The 22,301-nt window shown below is 43.7% G+C and overlaps 1 protein-coding gene across 3 annotated transcripts in view; it reads right to left on the bottom strand.

Moving 5' to 3' along the window:
- Positions 1 to 22,301, bottom strand: part of AMMECR1 (AMMECR nuclear protein 1) — a 117,010-nt gene that overhangs the window by 51,639 nt on the left and 43,070 nt on the right. For 2 of the 3 annotated variants that reach the window (XR_005451565.1, XM_038747636.1), the window contains exon 2: positions 10,955 to 11,065. The exons of the other annotated variant lie outside the window; for it this stretch is intronic. Coding sequence is in view for 1 of the 2 variants with exons in the window: in XM_038747636.1 (XP_038603564.1) it covers positions 10,955 to 11,065 (111 nt within the window). In the remaining variant the exon portion in view is untranslated. The remainder of the gene's footprint in view (positions 1 to 10,954; positions 11,066 to 22,301) is intronic. 3 annotated transcript variants of the gene reach the window in all.

Below are 22,301 nucleotides of genomic sequence, written 5' to 3'. Positions count from 1 at the left end.
GGTGAAGTCATTTAAGATATGGGGTAAAGTAACCTTTAAAGACAAAGGTTCATTCATGAACTCGACAGAACACTGAAAGTTTAAACTCGAAGTGTTCCTATCTTTTCAGGCAAACGAGCTAATGCCACTTGAAGACAACTGTCTCAGAGTGTCAGTTTTGAGTAACGTTCCCATTCCGTTTCTGGAAATGCCAAGTCAGCTCAGGGGGTTCTGAAATGAAGATTTTACAGGCCCGAGCCAATGGGGAAAACAAGTGTCTACAGGCAAGAGGCAATACCCGAGAGGGTGTGCGTTCGTTAGACATTGGTGGACACATACCTGGAGAGGGCTGACGCATAAGGCAAAGAAGGAGTGTCTCAACACACTTTGGTTGACTGACGAATACAGACCCTGGAGTGTTACTGCGCTTCTAAAATATTTAAATATTTAGAGAGTCAGTTGAAATGCATTGTGGTAGAACTTTCAAAAGCAGCCCCCTTTTAAAACAGTACACGTTTAAGAAAACACGATTAATTTGAGAACGCTGGGTTTACAAACCTGGGAGGTGGGCACACAGGCATCCTTCCAGCTTCCAAGAACTTAAGAAGTTGCTTCAGCCGAAATCCGGTGTGATCTGGGAAAGGCTGCCACTTCTAACTGCGATACTTTATTGGAGGTGGAGAAGTGGGAAAGGAGGGCTGCCAGGGAGTTCTTCGGGGTGCTCTGAGTCCAGAGTCCCCACTGCAGATGTCCTCCGTTGCCACTAGTACTCTCAGGGCTGTCGGCACCCAACTTGGGCTGACCGTGCCATTGCCGCTTCAAAAGATTTCTTCTAATATCCCGGCTGCTCTCTTCTATAGAAAAAGGGAGGGGGGGGGGGGGTGCTTTTCAAATGGATGGAGGGTTAAGGGGGCTGCTGGTAAATGAACAGCTGTGTTTCTTCCTTTCTGTAGTTGGTTCATTTTTAATTCTAGGGGCTCTTGCAAAGGCCTGTGGGGGATCCAGGGGAGGGACTGGCAGCCCTCACTCCTGACCTCGCAGCAGGGCTCTGATGCATTTAAAGGTTTTGCGAGCAAGTGCTCCAAACTTGCTGGTCAGAGGGGTCACCCCCATAGAGGCCCTGAGCTACCCGGGCGGGCGGGTGGGGGGGTGTTTCCATGGGTTACAATCAAGTCATCCAAACGACCGCAAGCAGAGATCTAAAAGACGGTGCGAATCTCCACTGTCTCCCTGATGTTTTATCTTTTTATATATGCTGGAAATGGTGAAGGGTCCTAAAAATCTGTTACCACACGTTTCATGTTCTAAAGCTACAGACTATATAGCAAGGTTCGATAGGCTATATATTTTCTGAAAGCAACTCCATACTCTGTGCCCTTGCCAACAAAATCCCAAATAATTAAAACTTTGTCCCCTGGCGTTTTCAATTGCTTTTTTTTTCAGGATGGCCTAGGAGATGACAAAAGTAACACTTCAGTCCGACGTTTGTTATACAGGCAATCCTCAGACTTACGACACAACTGGTTCCTGAAAAACTGTCTTAGGCCATAGCCTCGTTAGGAAGCAATTTCCCCATGGGAACATTGTAATAAACACATGGGCAATTGGTTCCTGACCCAATCCTGGATTCCCTATCCTTACCAAAATGACTCAGAATTGACTACTTAATTATAAATCAATAACAGAGCTAGGGGAGTTACATCAAGTCAGAGAGACTCCACGGTGACAGCGGCTAGCTTTCATTTCGTTGGAGGTAAAAGTGGACTTTTCAGTCATCTCTGGTGACTACTTGGCAATTGAGTAATCTTCACCCGCTGTCACCCCTGCCCAGACTCTCAGCTATTCCTGTCCCACCTCTTTCCCCACCCCAACTTTAAACTTCTTCACATTCCTCTCCCTCAGCGTGTTTTTTTTTTTTCCTCACTGTTTCCCCATGACATTCGTCAGCCCTCAACGTCCACGGCCCAGGGCTAGAGCCACAAAGGAGGTCGGAGGTGTAAAAATCGAAACCAAAGTCTTGTAAAGCTGAAACACGATGCTAATTTAGGCGGGTGATGAATGCCATTTCTCAACTCAGACTGTCTTAAGTTGAGGGCTGCCTATTTTAAGTTGTTGTTTCTTTATATTTCATGTGATTTAAAGATGCTTAAGCAGGGCACTGCCATTATTAAAGAGGGCCCTAAGGATGTGAGAAAAACTCTTACTAGCTCTAAGAAGTGGGTACTTGGTGAAGAAGAGAGTGAGCAAAAGAAAGGGAAGTGGAATTGAAATTCTCTAGTTTTTAACTTCAGGGTATCAAAGATTGCGATATAATTAGAAAAAAAATCTGCAGAAGTGCTTTTCTCCTATATACCCATCCATTTTTGAGGTAGTCCTAGCATTCCATTATTACTTTCTCAAGATTGTTTCTCAATTTTAAGATGACTAAAAACATTTTCTCAAACTCAGAGAATGAACACAAATCAACCATTATCCGAACAGCTATGTAAGAAGCCCAACAATCGAATATTTAAGTCCTTTAAACACCACATTTGTTCCTCAGGGGTAAGGTTTATATTTCTATCAGATGCAAAATAGATATGAGAAAATTGATATTGATGAATAGGGAGACGACCTCTTATCTTTGCCATAAATTCCCTCAAATCACTAAGATACCATTTATTTCAATTGGAGATCATTTCCTGCCCTGAAAGGACCCCACATTTTCCATCTTCAATTTAGCAGAATCAGTTCCAGAGCTCACTCTGAAAATGTTTCTCGACTGTTCAGATAAAAGTGACATATTTCAAAATACAAATTCTATTATTTTAAAATCCCATTACTATAAGTGATTTCACTCAACATTTACATTCTGAAATTTCACCCCACTGTTCAAGATGACACACCATCGAATTCTGCTCACTGAAAAAAAGCAGAGCAAGAGCAATAATTCTCAGAAAAGGGGGCAAGACCCAAATCAATACACAGCTCAATGAAGTCACATAGATATGAATTAACTACAATAAGGTAAAATGAGAAGGGATTGTAAACCATAATTTTCAAGTACTTTCATTTTTCAGAAGTCACTTGGTAATCCAACTTCCTGCTACAGACCTAAAAATCTTTTTAGCTTCCTTGCAGCCAAATTTTTGAATTTTTTTTTATTCACAAGTTCATTTCTGCATTTGAAATATATGTCTCTCATTACATTTTGGGTAGTGCTATGGACTTATAAATAAATCACAATGTAGGCCCACAGGCCCAGAAACTTTTTTTTCAGGTCCAAGGAGCTGTTTTAACATTTTCTGCTGTGTGGAGGGGAGGAGTTAGGCAAGCAGAGTGCTGTAACTCTTCTCAATGTGAAGTAAGGATAGGCTAAATTGGGTACTTTAGTTAAATGTTTAAATGCAGTAATTCCAATTGGAGATATTACTGAATGGGGTCAACGAGCCATGAGGTTAGTGTAGCGTTCAGCTGGGAGCACAATGGGAGCTAAATCTCAGTTTGTGCCTAAAATCCATAGGCACACCATTGCCCAGCAGACTTTTGGTTGCTTTCAGTTCCTTACCTATCACTCACTGGTGCCCTGGTCCTCTAAAGGACATTGGACTGGACCCTCTCTGATGTGTCCCGGAGCAGAGGGTTGATAGCCCTATGTGTGGATTGTGTAACCACACAGTAAGCGCTCTATAAATACCACTGATTGATTTGTTGATTGATGTGATAAAAAAAAATACAAGCGATAACGCAGAAAGAACTTGGTCCTAGCACCATTCCAGGGATCAAGCCAACTGGTTAAGTCCCCGGCCCGGCTCCATGGCTCACAATGTTATTTCCTGCACACAATTCCCTCTCCATGCAAATTCACCCAGCCACACTCTTCCCCACCTACTGAGCCCTGAGACAAGTTGCCGCCTCGGAGACACACTCTATAATGCCTGGCTGCAGCTGGCTCAGCACTCATGTACGTGTCTGCTTAATTATCTAGTTGTTCAATTTTTTCGTTATTTTTTATTTTTACCTAATGGTTCCGGTGTCCGTTAATCTCTCCCCCGTTAGACTGGAAGTCCGTAGGAGCAGGGTCTGTGTCTCTGACTTCTAGTATACATTCCCAAGCACCTGCATACAAGAAGGGCTTGATGATAGCTATTGCTGATGACGACCGCCACCAAGAAAATGAATGGCTTCCTAACCAAGCAGCGATCAAAGACGGATGATGCCCCAAAGTTCGCACCCAATATGGAATGAATTTTCCAGGACCTGGCTTCCCTTGATCCTCTAGCACAGTTTCCCCCTTCTAGACTGTAAGCTACTCGTGGGCAGGGATTGTACCTACTATCTCCCCGGATTGGTGTTTAGCACTGTGCTCTACACACAGTAAGAGCTCAATAATTACCACTGAAGGATTACTAAGAGGCACTGCTATAACTGGATTCTACCTCTATGCCATGACGAAAAGAACCGGAAAAGCTAGACTATAGACTGTAAGCTCGTTTTGGGCAAGGAACTTATCTGTTAACTCTGTTGTGCTGTGCTCTCCCAAGTGCTTAGTACAGTGCTCTGCACATGGTAAGCATTCAATAAATACCACTCATTGACTGAGCTGTGTTATAAATTCAACTAACTCCTGATTACTACGGGGCTGATTTCACAGTTAGTGGGTCATTTTTGGCCTGAATTTCTCCTCTTCTCTCTTTCTGCCCATGCCTCTGTACAGAATCTTAGAACTCCCACCCTTGGCCCAACCCAATACCCAGAGGTGGTGGGGAAGGAAGGTTAAAGCCACTCATTGAAATAAGGGTTTTCACTTTTTTGAAGATTTAGTCAAACCCTCGCTGGCCCATCACCGTGGACTGCCACGCGACAGATTCCATTCCCCAACTCAACTGCCCCACATCCCCCACACCCAGCTCCCAACCCACCCCCAGTTATAAGACTCAAAGTTTTACAGCAAGCAATCTTTATCGGTCTTTGTGTGTCCAAATGTTTCCAGACGAAAGCCCTGGACCTACTCCAACCACAGATGCTTGCAAGAAGACCGGAGAATTATAGAAAATAAGGAGTGGCATGAAATGCTGAATAACATTTGTATGTCCAATGACTTTAACCGTGAAAGTTCCAGAATGCCTGCCAAAGTGGCTCGTCAACAACAGACCGGTTCTGGTGTCTTCAGAATGAGCTACACTGACCATGGTGAGTAGACCAAAGTGTGTCAGATTCTCTATTCATTACAGTAATCACCCTCCATTCATTTCCTTAATCAGGGTTACTTGAGCTTCACAACGAGATCGTAATTAAACTGACAGGCAACGTTTTTTTTTCAAGGAGGGCATGGATTTCTAGACTGTGAGCCCGCTGTTGGGTAGGGACCGTCTCTATATGTTGCCAACTTGTACTTCCCAAGCACTTAGTACAGTGCTCTGCACACAGTAAGCGCTCAATAAATAAAATTGAATGAATGAATGAATATTGAAGGGTCATGGTGTTTTGAGCTCAAAAGACAATCAGTGCTTGGTAGGGCCACAAAATAGTCAACCCTGACAAACAAAAGATGGGGGCAGGCTCGCTTTCAATTTCCTTGGTTATTCCTTATTTATAAAGCATCTTAGATGCAGGAACATTTCAAAGCAAACAGATTTCAACATGTTCTGTTCAGCCATACCTACATATTTCATTGAAAAATCCACTTAACGTAAAATTGAGATCGTCACAGTGTATCAGCCTTCTAATTACCTCACAGGGGCCTGGTGGACCTAATATTTTATGTCATGAAAATGAGTGATCAGAAAAGAAATCCAGCCTTCGATTCAAAACTTTTTTTTAGAAAGGGGACCATCGGGCATACCACTGAGCTGACACCTTGCTCCATGGAGAAAAGAACGAACCTAAGTTATCAGCATCTCTTGAGAAAGTGGTCCCAGCAGTAGCTACGAGCTTCTGAATGAAGTTCATATCTCAGCCTGCAGCTGAAAAAGTGAGTGTCAGGAGGTCTATGCACCATGAAGAGGGTTAGAGAAAAGGAAGGCTAGGCACACTGCTCTTTATAACAAAAAAAAAAAAGAGTACACCTAATTCACTAATCAGGAGATTTCAACACAAACCATCAGGCTGAATGTATGCAAGAAAGAGATCCCTATTTTGCTGGATAATTTAGCAGCCAATTCCTTGGGAGTCTTTATTTCTGAAAATGAGAAAGTGTTTGTCATTTTTTAAATGTGCTTTGCCTTGCTCTCTCTTAAATATTCTAAGGCCATACTGAGCTATATACTCAGCTCCGCCATAATGCGCTTTCACTCTAGGTTTTGGCTGGAATGTCGTTTAGGGAGTTAGGGAACATTTGTCAACGCAGGCCTGTTTGGATAAAGCCGGCCACGGTGTCAGAATTCACGGTCCATGCGTGTGCAGGCATGCGCTCGGCACAGCGACAGATGGGTACTACAGCGGGTGCTCTCCTTTATGGGTTTTTTTTTTTGTGAGAACGTAAAGCGACCCCACATTTCTGAAGGGACCGAGGCCTAGGCAAAAAGAGAGCAGAGCCTAGGAGTCAGGAGACCCAGCTTCCAGTTCTGGCTTCACCACTCGGTGTCTCTGTGCCTCGGTTTCCTCACCAATAAAATGGGGGATGCAATTACCTAGTCTTCCCTCCCTTTTAGACTGCAAACTCCTTGGGTACAGGACCGTGTCCAAGCTAATTATCTTGGATCGACCCCAGTGCTTAGCAGGTGCTTGGCACAGTTAGAGCTTATCATAAGTATCACCATCATTAACTGGATGCATGTATTGGCCGGCCACACACCATATTCCGCTCCTGTTTTACTTAAAGAAAAAAGATGCCCAGCTGTGGCACTTAACCCAACTGTATGACTGCTGGTAGATAACTTCATCTATAAAAAAGGGACGGCTGTGGCACTTAACCCAACCGTATGACTGCTGGTAGATAACTTCATCCATAAAAAAGGGACATTCTCACCTGCCTATCTTTTAGGACTGGAAGAACATTTGAAAAATTACAGATGAAAGGGGGTTTGTGTAGAGCAAGTACATTTCTCCTCCGAGCGCCAATCAGTAGTACCAACTGGTCACCTACTGTGTGCAAAGCACGGTGCTAAGTGCTTGGGAGAGTACAGCTGACACGATCCCTGCTCTTGAGGACTTCAGAATCGATCACTTTTGACTCGGGGAGCGAGGGCCTAAAGTTTGCTGCTAAAACGTAATCAACTCCCTATCCATTATTCTATGCTCTCCGGTTTGTCCTCTTCTCTGCCGGAACTTTCTCGTTCTACTTCTCTGTTTCAACCTCTAGCACCAGAACTTGCACTAATCCATTGGTTAAATTCATACAATCTACATTTTTATACATTAGTATATTGTGGTAAAAATATACATCACTTTGGAAGTTAGCTTTAAGTGACTAATGAACTATAAACAGTCATGGCACTGTTTTCTAAAAATGACTAAGCACTCAGAGAAAGAAAAGCAACATGTAAGATCCCAAGTAAACATCAAAAAGGCAAATTACGTGTTAGCTAATCAGAATTATGGGCCAAGAATCACCAACTAATTACAAAACTCTCCCTCTCTCCTCCCTACCTTCCCCCCACAATAGCCATTTCCTTCAATTTTTTTTTCCCTAACCATCTAGGTCAAACTGTGTGGTTTCCTATTTATGGGGGTTTGAGTTTGGATGACAGAATTTAATAACTGTCAATGTGTTTTGTTTTCAATTCTCTCTTTTTTTTAAATGGAGATGCAAAAAACAAAATTATTTTTTAAATTCTAAATTGATGTATTTTATCAGGGTGGCATTCTTTTGTTTACACAATTACCAATCTGATTTTTCCTAACCCCCTAACTCTTTTTTATTAAGTTTGTAGGGGTTTAAAGGCTGTGCCAAAATCCTACTCTTAATACTGACAAGAAATCGTGAACAACTGCTTCCGAACTGTTGAAATAAACTGCTTTTGTGGTGAGTTTATGCTCCTGATGGAACGGCAAAACACAAAGTAAGTTTCTATCATCAGAGTTCCATTTTGTTTGCATGCATAAGGTGGGGCATACAATCCTGAATCTAGGTCACTGCTTAATTTTACCTATTATATATATTTGAGAAGGAGGAAAGTTGCAAAAAGTTTGGGATAGGTGAGTACAACTGCAATTTTTGAAATAATCTTCTGCCCACTACTCAAGGGAGATGTCAATAGTTGGAGGTCAAAATCCTAAAACTTTAAAACCAACAGCACAATATCCCCCTTCATTCCTTCTAAAAACTTTACTCCTGTTACCATGTGAAATAACAGGACTCGGATCGACAAAGACGAGGTAAAACAGGCACTTGTAAAAGGGTGTTATGTTGGATTTTGATCAAGCTGCATATTATGGCAAGAAAAATGGTACAGAAATGAATTGTAAGAGCCAAGGGAAAACAAGAAATCAAAACTTGGGCCAAAGTTTTTAAGCTTGTCCACTGAACAACTGATTCAGAGTTGCTTTGTGACCTGCCTGGAGTATGACAGGGCAGTTTCTTTAGAAACTTGGCTTTAGGAACCAGATTCATTCATCTGGCAAGCTGGGTCTCATTCCTCCCTCACAATTTAGGCAAATTCCACCGGCGAGAATTTATGAAGTGTAAAAATGCTGGGTTACCACATCCCTCCCATACTCCCTGCCTGTCATGTGTGAATAAGGGGACTTTTACACCAATGGACTTGTCTTCCCAAGGGACCAATTTTGACCTGGCAGACGCTCTAGGATTATTCTAGCAGCACAAACACTGCAACAATGTCCCGCTCACCATTCCCAGACAAATTGAAGGAAGGCCATTGGCAGAACCCTGAAAAAAACTAGCCCACTGGGGCTCCAAAATGTTAGACCACCATCTCCAACTAAAAGGAATCTAGCTCGGCCAGATTGAGATAACCACCTCCAACAGGGCTTTGTTTCTTTCGTACACCACGTTTTGAGGCCACTTTGGTTGGCCTCTTATTGTGGGCCACGAAGTCCGGAGACTCAGATCAAATTAGGACTTGAATCACCAGATTTGCATAAATTAGCTCTGTTCAAACCCACCTCCCCTTGGTCATTCTTTCTAGGTTCAATGGTCAACTGAGATTGTGGTCTAATGAAATTGTTAGGCTGCTGGGAGGGATTGTTCATCCTGAAAGGGGAATCCTTAATATAATAATAATAATAATTGTTATTATTATTTTTATTTTATAATTATATTGTATATAATAATAATTATTATTATTGTTGTTATTATTATTATTATTATTATGGTATTTGTTAAGCGCTTTCAGTGAACCAGGCACTGTTCTAAGTGCTGGGGTAGATACAGGGTAATCAGGTTGTCCCACGTGGGGCTCACAATCTTAATCTCCATTTTACAGATGAGGGAACTGAGGCACAGAGAAGTTAAGTGGCTTGCCCAAGGTCACACAGCAGACAAGTGGCGGAGGCGGGATTAGAACCCACGACCTCTGACTCCAAAGCCCGTGCTCTTGCCACTATGCCATACTGCAAAATATGAAACAACTGAGTAGAAAAGACCATAAAATTCAATGCTTCAATGACTTTTTGCATTTGGCTTTTTCGTGATAAAAGAACTCATACACTGCAGCATTTCAAAACCCATGCACTAGTTGTGCTTCAAAACACACAGTAAGGTTTTTGATTTACTGAGCACTTCATAAGTACTACCAAATCTTTCCAACTTGGTGTCTGATTTCAGTGCCTCTTCTTTTCAGAAGTTGAAGTCCTAACTTGAATCTGCAATTTAAAATATATGTAGAAAATCCCATATGCAAGGGTAATTTTCGTTTAGTCCCTGCAGTTACGAACTACATTCTTAGTCCTGTGCGTATATATTCCAAAATTAAACTGGGCCATTCTAAATGTGCAAGAATGTAGAAGACCAAAAAAACTAAGCGACAAATTCCTAGGGGAGGCCTTTGGCCTATAAATCACTAGGAATAACTAGGAATGTGGGGCGCTGACATCAAAATAGAGTAGGGACACAAGCTGCCATATTTACTTAAATTCCTAAAGTGGATTTGCAAAGCACCCTTTCTCCAATAAGTCCAACGCAGGTGTTCATATATATATATATGGAGCTCATATATGGTTAACCCAAGTTAACAGATGAAGAAAGAGAAGTGAAATACCCAAAATAAGCCAGCTGGTGAGATTATTCCCTCCTTTACAATCCTGGGTCCAAATTGCCTACTTGCTACCTCTATAAATTGAGTGGGAGAATAATCACCCTACAATATTAATAGTAGCAGGAAAACCCATCACCTGTTGCCTTGGGTGAACTACTTTGACCCAGAGATTTGTTGGATATCTCAACTTGAACAGAATAGCAGATGGCACAGCAGTTACCCAGAGCATCAGGAACCAAGCGCGGGGTCTTTCGACTCTCCCGAGGCACTCGTTAGCTTGCCATTGTATAAGACGAAGTAAACTAATACTCCTGAGAGGCACAGTGGGTGAAGAGCAGCTACAAATGATCATGGTTTTAGAAGGCAGAATTATTTCCTTCAAGTTCAGAAGCCTGACCCTCAACTATACCAAGTATCCTAGAAGTACACGATCTAAACTGGGAGGTTAAAGCTATACCGAATTGAAGAGCCTGAAGGGAGGAGGGGAGAATGCCTGCTGCCACTAAGAGGAGCAAATTTTGGCCATCTGGGGGAAAAAAAAAGGCAACTGGCCTTTAGATCCCAAGTTTAAACATCAAAGAAAGGACCCAGATTTTCTTCCACTCCTATGCCCGAGTAGGTAGGGTTAGCGGATCGCAATTCAAGAGCGCTGCTTGACTGTGGAATGACAACCCCCGGAGTTGGGTCAAGCGAAGGCAGAAGTAAAACTCTCTAGTGTTTTGGGGGTTTCGGATGCTAGCCAAACCTGGACGGCAAGGAAGCTACAAAATATCGGCTTTATGCTTCTGCTTTCCTGAGATGTGAAGGAAGAAAGAGAGATTATGAAAATGGACCTGTACCTGGTAAGTGTGTACTCCCTGAGTCCTGAATGCAGGTTCATGGCAGAAAAAGTACCTATGCATCCACGCAATCGTTTATCTCGACCAATCTTCCACGTTACAAATAGTGGGCTGTAAAGGAGACAGAAGACACAGGTTACCTAATTTACAGTGGAATCTCCCATTGTAAATGTCGGCGGGCCTCGACCAGGTCGGGAAGACTACAAGACCGGGAACTTGTGCCAAGGAATTCACTGGCGTGCTAGGGTCTGCCCTGGTACCATTCCCGCTCTCGCTTCCTTGCCAGTCAAGTTCCTACTGGGGCGTGGAGGGTAACAAGCAAATAAGTGTAGCACACTGTTCAATTCCAGCACGGATTACACGCACCGAGTCCACTCGGGGTACCAAGGTGCTGATGCTCTTAGTACCATCCCACCACAGACCAATTATAGACTCTAAGCTCCTTGAGGAGAGGGATCGTCCCTACTGACTCTATCGCACTGTGCTCGCCAAGTGCTTAGTACAGGGCTCTGCACACAGTGAGCCCTCAATAAATACCACTGATTGATTGACAGGCACTTGGGTGAGTAGAATAGAATCGGCAGACTTGATCTCTGCCCTCGAGACCAGCAGGTGGTTGCCAGGATAGCCACTCTGGTAGTCATGCGGTCATTTATTTTCCATATTCCTGCTGAATCTTCCACCATACAAGCCCCCCAGGTGGTTCTGGGATCAGACACTACTGCATCACTGGGGGCAGAGGCTGAGCAACCCCCACCCTGCCCCCAACAGCTCCCTGTTTCCCTCACAACAGTGAGGTGTGAGTTGGACTTTGAGGCGATTCATTTTCCGTATTTTTGGGGTGGCAGGGGGAGGGATTCAATCTGTGTTGCTAGAAGTGACCAAGTGATGCACTTGGATCAGAAACTGAGTGGGACAGGGACCGTGACTGACCTGACTATCCTCTATCTCGCCCGGTGCTTAGTATTGTGCTTGGCATACAGTAAGCTCTTAACAAGTACCACAATTCTTACTGCCACTATTAGATCACTTCAGAAACTAAACTTCCTTAAACACCCAACTGACATAAAACGGATAACCTGGTCTAAATGGAAATGCCACAAATGCACAGAAATTCACCTTTAACCATCCGTTATATCCAAAACTCACTCTTGCTTCCATCTTGTAACTTGATCCCCCACTCTAGACTGTGAGCTCCTTGTGGGGAGGGAATGTGTCTACCAACTACTGAACTATTTGGTTTTGTACTGTACTGTTTTGTCCCAAGCGCCTAATACAGTAAGTGCTCAGTAAATACACTTTAAGCGCCTGATACAGTAAGTGCTCAGTAAATACCATGGACTGCTTGGATTCAGCAGAACCAAACTGCATTCCAAAGGGAAATTTAAAACCTGGGTTCCTTTCCAGTATTTCTAGTAAAAGTCAACCATGTGCAAAGCATGGTATGGAATATACAATTATTACCCCATTCATTCATTCAATCCTATTTATTGAAGGCTTACTAGGTGCAGAGGACTGTACTAAGCGCTTGGGAGTACGATACAACAATAAACAAAGACATTCCCTGCCCACAACGATTATAACACTGGTTTTAGTTAGCTTTCACAAAAGCACTACTGAATTTTAGTAGCAGTATTTCTTACAGTGCTCTTGCACTTTGAGATAATGCTCTGATTTTACAAAAAGTGAAAAGCTTGGACACCTTCCTTGCCCTCAACCAAGGCTCTTCTCCTGTACTCCTCCTGCTCTGTACTTACTCTCTCAAAGAGTGCAGGCGTTCAGATGGCTTAACCTATGCAGATAACTCTCAAATCTATCTCTCTGGCCCTGACCTCTCATCTAACCTGCAATCCCGGGTGTCCTCTTGCCTCCATGATACCTCCACTTGGATGTCCCACCAGCATCTCAAAATTTCTCTTCTTTCCCTGTAAGCACACTCCCCTTCCTAACTTTTCCAACCCAGTGGAAAACACCCTGCCCCCTGTCCCAGAACCCGGCAACCTATGGGGTCACCCTCAACCCCTTACTTTTCTTCATTTTTCAAATTTAATTTACTGCCAAATCCTGCCTGTTCTTCCTACGCAACACCAACTGGATCCACCCCTTCCTCTCAGGCATAAGCTCTTCTCAGATAGCAGTTAATAAATACACCCCATGTGCTAGGTGCTGGGGCGAGTAGGAGGTTATGAGGGGCTCGCAATCTATTTCATCCCCATTTTACAGATGTGGAAGCTGAGCCCCAAGAGGTTAAGGGACTTGCTGCCAATAGTTACCCAGAAGACAAAGGGCAGCGGTGTAACTCAGGTGCAGTCTCCGAGCTCCTAAACCTGTGCTCTTTCCAATAGGCCAGGCTGCTCCTCACCAGTTTTCCTGCCCCTTGACTCTCCCCACTTCATTCATTCATTCAATCATATTTATTGTGTGCAGGGTACTGTAAAAAGTGCTTCGGAGAGTACAATATAACAACAACCAGACACAATCCCTGCCCACAACAAGCAGTCCACACAACATACTGCTGCATGGATCACCTTTCTGAACCACAGCTCACCACACGCTCATCTGAGATTTTGATCATTCAGTCTAATTTTGATTAACTAAACTATTCCTGCTTTCTTTTGGGCTCTGGGAATAATTAAGTATATGTTGCTGCCCAGGGAAGTTCATTAAGATCCTGAGACAGTGGCATGGCTGGATGTTCTCCATAATCTGATCTGTTTTCCATAACCAACTGAGTAAAGCAGGGTGTTAATAGGACCTGGATTTTTCAGATAAAAAAAAAAAGGTTTGTAATTTTGGCTTTTTTTTAGGTGAAATTAGGTTTTAACTTGGCTAAATGTTGAAAAAAAAAAAGGTCAGGTTTTATTTTGACTTTTTTCCAAATCATTCCATGGATTCTTACAAAGGAACCTGTGGAAAGGATGGCAACAATACTATTTACTGTCTGAGGTGGTATCGGGACTTTAATACATCCCTCCTCCCAATATTATGAACACCTTCAGAGACGCACTTATTCATTCATTCATTCAATCGGATGTATTAAGCGCTTGCTGGGTGCAGAGCACTGTGGAAAGTACATTTCAGCAATAGAGACAATCCCTGCCCACAACGGGTTTACAGTCTAGAAGGGGGAAGACAGACATTAAAACAAATGAACAGACATCAACAGCATCAATATAAATAAATAGAATTATAGATATATAGATATACATGCACACATCAAAACAAGTAAACAGACATTAAAATACACATAATTACAGATATGTACATATATACACAAGTGTTGTAGGGTGGGGGGAGAGGGGAGTAGAGCAAAGGGAGCGTGTTGGGGTGATGGGGATGTTGAGGAAAAGGGGGGCTTAGTCTGGGAAGGCCTCCTGGAGGAGGTGAGCTCTCAGTAGGGCTTTGAAGGGAGGAAGAGAGCTAGTTTGGCGGATGTGTGGAGGGAGGGCATTCCAGGCCAGAGGTAGGACACTGGTCGGGGTCGACGGCGGGACAGGCGAGAACGAGGTTCAGTGAGGAGGTTAGCGGCAGCAGAGGAGCGGAGGGTGTGGGCTGGGCTGGAGAAGGAGAGAAGGGAGGTGAGGTAGGAGGGGATGAGGTGATGGAGAGCTTTGAAGCCAATAGTGAGGAGTTTTTGCTTCATGCGAAGGTTGATAGGCAGCCACTGGAGATTACTGAGGAGGGGGGTGATATGCCCAGAATGTTTATGTAGAAATGTGTGGCCTAGTGTTGCCTAGTGGATACAGCATGGGGCTGGGAGCCAGAAGGACCTGTGTTCTAATCCCAGCTCTGCTACTTGTCTGCTGGATGACCTTGGGCAAGTCACTTAACTTCTCTGTGCCTCAATTACCTCATCTGTAAAATGGGAACTGACTGTGAGCCCCATGTGGGACAGGGAGTTTGTCCAACCTAATTAGCTTGTACCCCAGTGCTTGGTACAGTGCCTGGGACAGAGTGCTTAAATTAAAAAGAACAAAACAAACAAAAACCTAAAAAATAAAACATTATGCAGTGAAGTAAACACTGACTCGCGATGTTCTTTCCCTGAAACACTTGAGCCAGGAGGCTAAGTAGATCCATATCCTATCATAATTGGGAATGAGTCACTTGAAGCATTTCTTCCCTACGTCAACTAGAAAATGTTTGCACACAGCTTATTATCTGTTACAATCCAGGATGGGTTCCACTAAATGAATTCTAAAAGTGACCGAGTTGTTAAAAAGAAATCCAAATAGCAAGTTGACCAAAGTAATTTTGCAGAAAATGTCGCATTGTTTTCAATAAGAGAATGGAAGTTTTATATGACACTTTACTTCCTCACAAAAACCTGTCATTGTATTTTTTTTTTAGTGGTACTTATTAAGGTCTCACTATATGCCAGGCACTGTACTAAGTACTGGGGTAGATCAGGTTGGACCCAATCCATGTCTCATATGGGGCTCACAGTCCTAACCTCCATTTTATAGATGAGGTGAGTGGGGCCCAGAAAAGTTAAGGAACTTGCCCACTGTCACAGAGCAGACAAGTGTCGCAGAAGGGATTAGAACTCAGGTCCTCTGACTCCCATTGTGTTGTCAGTTTCACAGCTGAATTTATTTTTTTAGTTGAAAAAAAATTTTGTGAAGACTGAACAGGTACAGTGACCGATTTTACAAATACAAAGAAAAAAGTGAAAAACATTTTTTCAAACAGTTCAAGTCCTGCAACCATGTGCATTATGTATTTCCGCTGTGCTAGAGAGGGACGATGGAAAATGACCTCTGAGAGTGCCTCTACTTCCTACGATGCCAAACTGATGTTTACAAATAAAACATAAACTCACTAATAAATATGTGATGTTTGAATCACGTGTTTGGGCTTAAATAAATTTTAATTTTTTTGTCACAACCTCCCCCGCCCCGGATTGAGGAAAAATTAATGCTTTGGGAATATGTGCCTTGACTGAACAACTTGGGCATGTGCAGAGTTGTGCTAAAACATATTCCTTTGCACAGTAAGCACTTAATAAATGCCATCATTACTATTATTTGGGCAGCAGTCACACAGAAATTGAAGAATCTCAACAAAATAGGGATACAAGATATCACCATTCTAACATGCTATGTGTGCCCACAATATCCAAAATCAAAAAAAAAAAAAAAAAACAAGGATTTCACCAACCCACTCTTCTGGGATAAAGGTACGCGCAGAAAACTAAAACTGCCAGAAGGACAATGATATTTTCTTTCAGCCCATCAAATAAAAATGCTAGATGAAACTGTAGGTCAAAGAGATCAAAGGAAACTCTTTCTTCCACAGTGTGGCTTGGGGAAAGACCCGGGGAACTGAAAGTCAAAGGACCTGGGTTCTAATCCTGGCTCTACCAATTGCTTGCTTTATAACCTTGGGCAAGTCACTTAACTTCTCTGTGCCTCAGTGTCCTCAACTGTAAAATGGGGATTCAATATCTGTTTTCTCTTCTACTTAGACTATGAGACCCATGTGGGATAGGGACTGTGTCCAACCTAATTAACTTGTACCTACCCCAGCACTTAGAATAGTGTTTGACAAAGCTTGCTTAACAAATACCATAAAATACCATAAAAATGCTACTTCTCCCTCAACTCCAAAGCATACACCATTTTCCAAAGAACAAAAATAAATTACCAGTGAGCCTCTAGGACATTAACATCTTGGTTCACACTAGTCTGAAGCAAGGAACATGACTAAACCAGAGCACAGAAAGGAGATGACAAAATAAGGTTCCTGTCCAATCTCCAAGCGGCACCCACCTTGGCTTTTCCATTCAGATGTCACTGGACCTTTAAATGTTTCAACGTGATGTAAAAGAATCTATCCCTGAGTTTTGAAAGGACAAGTTTACTTGAGCAACTGTGGAAATATAATCATAATCCCGCTACATGAAACCCAACCCTTTATGCAGACTCCATAAATATTAGGGAATCTATTACTTTGAGTTCACTTTTTTTCTAGATGCCCTCCTGATTTGTATAGAGTAGTTTAAGAGGGCCTCCAAAACAACCTCCCTACCGATTCAGCCACTGGCAAGGTCTAAGTTAACTGTGCTTAGGATTTCTAATTTGGGTTACTCAAAAGCCTATGACTCTCCTCCATTATAATAACAGAGATAGCAAGCTTCAGAAACTGAAGAACCACAAACCCCAAAAATAATATGGGTGCAAGGGGTGGTAAGTGGTGGCGAGAGAAAGACGATAAAGACGGGTTAGGGACAGGTGAAGGCTGAACCCAAGGTCACAGCAGTTTTTACTCCTGGGGGCTTCACCCCCTCGCTTCTTCCTGGCTTTCTCGGTGCTCACGGTTTGACCAGGAGCTCCACAAGAAGAGAACCTCTGGCAAAGGAGCCAATAAACAAAACACACTAGCCCCTGCCCTGGCCTTCTTAGCCAACACAGCAAAAGCTGGAGACAGCCCTGGCTCTGCCTTGAGCTTTCTTGTTTATTTTCAATACTAGTCCTTGGGTTGTATTTTACTGTTTCATCACTCCTCATTTGTCTGTCTCCAGTCTCTCCTCCTCACTTCTCCTCTCGGATTGCAAGTCCCCGGAGGGGTAGGGACCATGCCTAATTCCCACCTGGCTTGGCACAGTGATCTGCGAACCATAAAGCACTAAATAAATAATATTAGTACTTCAACATTTGGGGGTAGTAGAAGCTGATGGGATTTCTTATTGGCTCCGGCCCCCTGCGCCTGCTGGGTGCCCAGAAGAGGTAAGCGATCCAAAGGGCCAGGAGGATGGGAAGAACTTTCTATTCTAGCCCATTCCTGCCATGGCTATCCCACTGCTTGGTGAGTTCTACAGCATTCTCACCTCTTTTTTTTTTGGCATTTGTTAAACGCTTATTGTGTCAAATACTGTTCCAAGCTCCAGGGTGGGTCCGAGTTAATTAGGTCGGACACAGGCCCCTGTCCCGCCCGGGGCTCACAATCTAAGTAAGAGGGAGAACGGGTATCCCCACATTTTACAGCTGAGGAAACTGAGGCCCAGAGAAATGAAGTGACTTGCCCAAGGTCACACAGCAAGTAACTGGCAGAGCCAGGATTAGAACCCAGGTCCTCCTGACGCCCAGGCCCGTGATTCATTTATTCATGTCAGGAAAGTCTCTGAAACGTCACATCACCAGGCAGTGCTTTGAAGGGTGGGGCTCCTAGTGGTTGTCAGTATTCATTCAATCGTATTTATTGAGCGCTTACTGTGTGCAGAGCACTGGACTAAGCGCTTGGGAAGCACAAGTTGGCAATATATAGAGACAGTCCCTACCCTAAGCCATGCTGCTTCTTCAGGAAGACAGAAAAAGTGGAGCGGCTGTGGCAGGAGGAAGTAACAACAGAGGCTCCAGACAGTGTGGCCACAACTCCAATGGCCACCTTCACCTTCCTCCTGGGCATGTTCCCAGTTTTCCATGCCTTGTCACACGCGCTCTGAACTAGTGAAGATCCCAGAAAATAGAGAGGTATGGAGCGACAGAGAGAGAAAAAGAGTGAGAGGGATGTCACACAAATATGCTGTCTAATAATAGTGGTATTCACTGGCCCTTATGAGCTAAACGCCAAAGTAGATAAGATTATAATAAGATTATCAGACTGTGAAACGTGCTGGAGAGGGACAATGTCCAATCTATTTTCTCCATATTTTATTATCCTGGTATTTCTTAAGCACTTACTACAGGTTAAACCTCAGGTCTAGGACAACACGATTAGGTCAGACAGAGTTCCCGTTCCCCAGGGGATTCACAATCTCAGAGGGCTGGTCTGTTATCCACATTTTACAAATAAAGAAACTGAGGCCCAGACACTTTCAGTGACTTGCCCCACGTCACACGCCACACCAGGGCTAAAGCAGGGGTCCTCCTGACTCCCAGTCCCTTGCTCTTTCCTCTAGGCCACGTGGTCTCCCAGTGACTGATCATCTCCAACCCCTATCTTTAAACCAAAAATCAGAGGAGATTCCAGATCGCCACCAAGATCTGTACCACAGAACATACAAAAATGAGGCTAAAGTAGTAATCTGGTTGGTCTTTCCTAATGTCCGTGTCCAAAATTGAGGGTTGTGCGGAAAGACGGCAGAAAGAACCCTTCTGGAATTTATGCCCTTTCACTTTCAAATTCTTGGGAGAGGTTTCTTCAGAATAAAAGATCTGACATTTCTCAACACTGATTTTCCTTGGCTAGGGAACTGACTGGCAACTTATCATCGTTCCGCTTGGCAATTAAAAGCCGTTTTCCATACGAGGTGGGGACATGGTCAGTGTCTTGCGACCCAGCATGTCAGGAAAGTCTCTGAAACGTCACATCACTAGGCAGTGCTTTGAAGGGTGGGGCTCCTAGTGGTTGTCAGTATTCATTCAATCGTATTTATTGAGCGCTTAATGTGTGCAGAGCACTGTACTAAGCGCTTGGGAAGTACAAGTCGGCAACATATAGAGACGGTCCCTACCCAACAACGGGCTCACGGTATCCTGTGATAGCCCATATACTTATTTTTATTTTATGACATTTGCTAAGAGCTCACTATGAGTCAGGGACTGTACACCAAGCACTGGGATAGAAACAAGATAATCAGGTTGGACACAGTCCCTGTTCCACATAGTGCTCACAGTCTTAATCCCCATTTTACAGATGAGGGAACTGGGGCCCTGAGAATTGAAGCGACTTGCCCAAGGTCACACAGCAGACAAGTGGCAGTCAGGATTCAAACTCACGTCCCTCTGACTCCCAGGCTCGATCCACTAGGCCAGAGCACTTCAAGGTAGGGGCAAACACAATAAACACCACCTGCCACCATATAAACGTCGCACTTCAGTAGGATAATCACGCACAAGCTATAGACTTTTTTAAAAAATATTAGTTGCCAATGACATTTGGGATTCAGGTTGGGAAGACCTTTTCTCTAGAATAAGCCTAGCAGAACATCAATCAATCCATTGTATTTACTAAGCATTTATTGGGTGCAGAGCACTGTACTAAGTGCTTGGAAGAATTCAATAGAACAGAGTTGGTAGACACATTTTCTGTCCACAGTGAGCTTACAGTCTAGCAGTAGACATCATACCAAGTTTGCTAAAGGTAACTAGCCAGGCCTAAAAAAAACCAGGCAACTCATTTCCAAAGACCATCCTTGTTGTATTAAGTGTATCTGCCAGAGTAATTTTCAAAATGCACTTTGTTTTAAGCAGATATCTACTTACAGCAACAGACCCTGTAGAGGCGTAGAGTCATAGTTACCTACTCAGCAAGGTCCATGGGAAAGGGCACAAGACAGTCTCAAGGGAGCAAGGTCCGAGTCCTGGATCCACCAATTTACCTGATAGGTGATCTGGGGCACATCACAACCTCTCTGTACCTCAGTTTCCTTATCTGTAAAATGAGGGAAAATGTCCCTTTCCCTTCCTCTTAGTCTAGGAGTCCCTGTGAGCCCCAAGACAGGGGGAGTGACCCATCCCATTACCTTATTTCTAGCCCAGTGCTTGGCACATGTTAAGGACTTAATAAATGCCATTTTTTTCAAATCAATGATGGCTTAGGAAGGATAATTTTCCTGCCAACATGCGAAGACAGGGTCCATGTTCCAAACCTTAATGAAATCTCTCCCGCAGCCAGAACCATGAAGAACTGCAAATGTCGCAGATGTGCTGGTATTCTACTGACCTTTCCCGAGTGCTTATTACAGGACATTGCATCCAGTAAGTGCTCAGAGAGGGGATATTAACCTTCGTTATCCACATGGGCTCTTCCTAAGGAACACTGAAGAAATGCCACTATTATCACCTCCTTCAAGAAGAAATGGGATAGAACTGACTGCGGAAACACCCGTGGGATCCTAACTGCTTTCTGTTGCTGGTCAGGTCCTAAACTACAGTTCTCCTGGCCTGATTTCTGAAGGACACTGTTAATCACAAGCTGTCACAGAATGGACAGTAATCGGATTAGGAAAAATTCAGAGAATAACACTGGGACCTCTAACTGTGTTCAGAGACCTTACGAAAGGAATTAACACCATCAGTAGATCTAGGCTTCCAAAGTTTGGCCGCCCTGAGCAGTTTATAAAAATCTTCAGACTATTTTTCTCATGATATGTTCATATGCTTCAGAACTGCAAGGGAAGAGAAAGACCGATCAGGCCCTCCCGCTCACTGCCTAGGGAACAGAGCGGGGTTACCGTGCTGGCGGTGTGGCCTAGTGGATAGAGAACAGGCACATGTTAAGGACTTAATAAATGCCATTTTTTTCAAATCAATGATGGCTTAGGAAGGATAATTTTCCTGCCAACATGCGAAGACAGGGTCCATGTTCCACACCTTAATGAAATCTCTGGGAGTCTGAAGGACCCAGACCTTAATCCCAGCTCTCCCATCTGTATGCTGTGTGGCCTGGGGCGAGTCACTTTACTTCCCTGTGGCTCAGTTCCCTCACCTGTAAAATGGGGATGAAGCGCGTGAGCCCCACATGAGACAATGGACTCTACCCCAGCAACTCAGAACAGTGCCTGGCACATAGTAAGTGCTTAACAAATACCACAATTATTATTACTAGGCCCTATCTTAGTCAACCTAACCTTCTACATAGTCATACTCTGGGATGCCACCAAGAATCAAGATGGTGGATGACACCAAGCAGGTGTCAGAATAAAAACTCGGAGCTTCTGGCAAGCATTTTGAATCATCAAAAGTCCTTAAATCACTCGCACAAAAGGACCTCCTATATGCCGATGGCGGTGTGCCGAAGCACCTGAATGAGACAGCACGCAAATGACTGGGAACCACTTCTTCAAATCGGCCAAACATTACGGCTCGACACGTACTCTGAAAAGGGCTGAGGTGACGTACCAACCCGCACCTGGTGAACTGTAAACACCACTGCGGATCTCCTTCACCAACAGAGTTGAGTGCTGTTGATTTTGTTACCTGGATACGCAGTCAATGAAGCAAGCATTAAAACAGAGAGGCTGACAACATAATCAGAAAGCTAATATGGTCTTTGGAATAGCAGCGAAGCCTAGTGGAAAGAGCATGGAGCTAAATCAGAAGGCCCTGGGTTCTAATCCAGACTCTGCCTCTTGCCTGCTGTGTGGCCTTGGGCAAATCACTTCACTGGGCCTCAGTACCCTCCTCTGTAAAATGGGGATTAGACTGTGAGCCCCATGTGGGACAGGGACAGTCCAACCTGACTACCCTGTATCTACTGCAGTGCTTAATACAGTGCCTGGCGCATAGTAAGTGCTTAAAAAATACAATTTAAAAAAATGCTGGTCCGGTAAGCCACCAAGATTCAGGCTAAACTGAAATAACTTAAGGCTATTGTAGTGTTCAACCATACTTTGAGAACTGAA

This window comes from Tachyglossus aculeatus, chromosome 6 (assembly GCF_015852505.1).
Source record: "Tachyglossus aculeatus isolate mTacAcu1 chromosome 6, mTacAcu1.pri, whole genome shotgun sequence".
NCBI classification, from domain to species: Eukaryota; Metazoa; Chordata; class Mammalia; order Monotremata; family Tachyglossidae; genus Tachyglossus; species Tachyglossus aculeatus.
The sequence above is the reverse complement of the archived record's forward strand: the minus strand, read 5'-3'. Positions and strand labels throughout refer to the sequence as shown.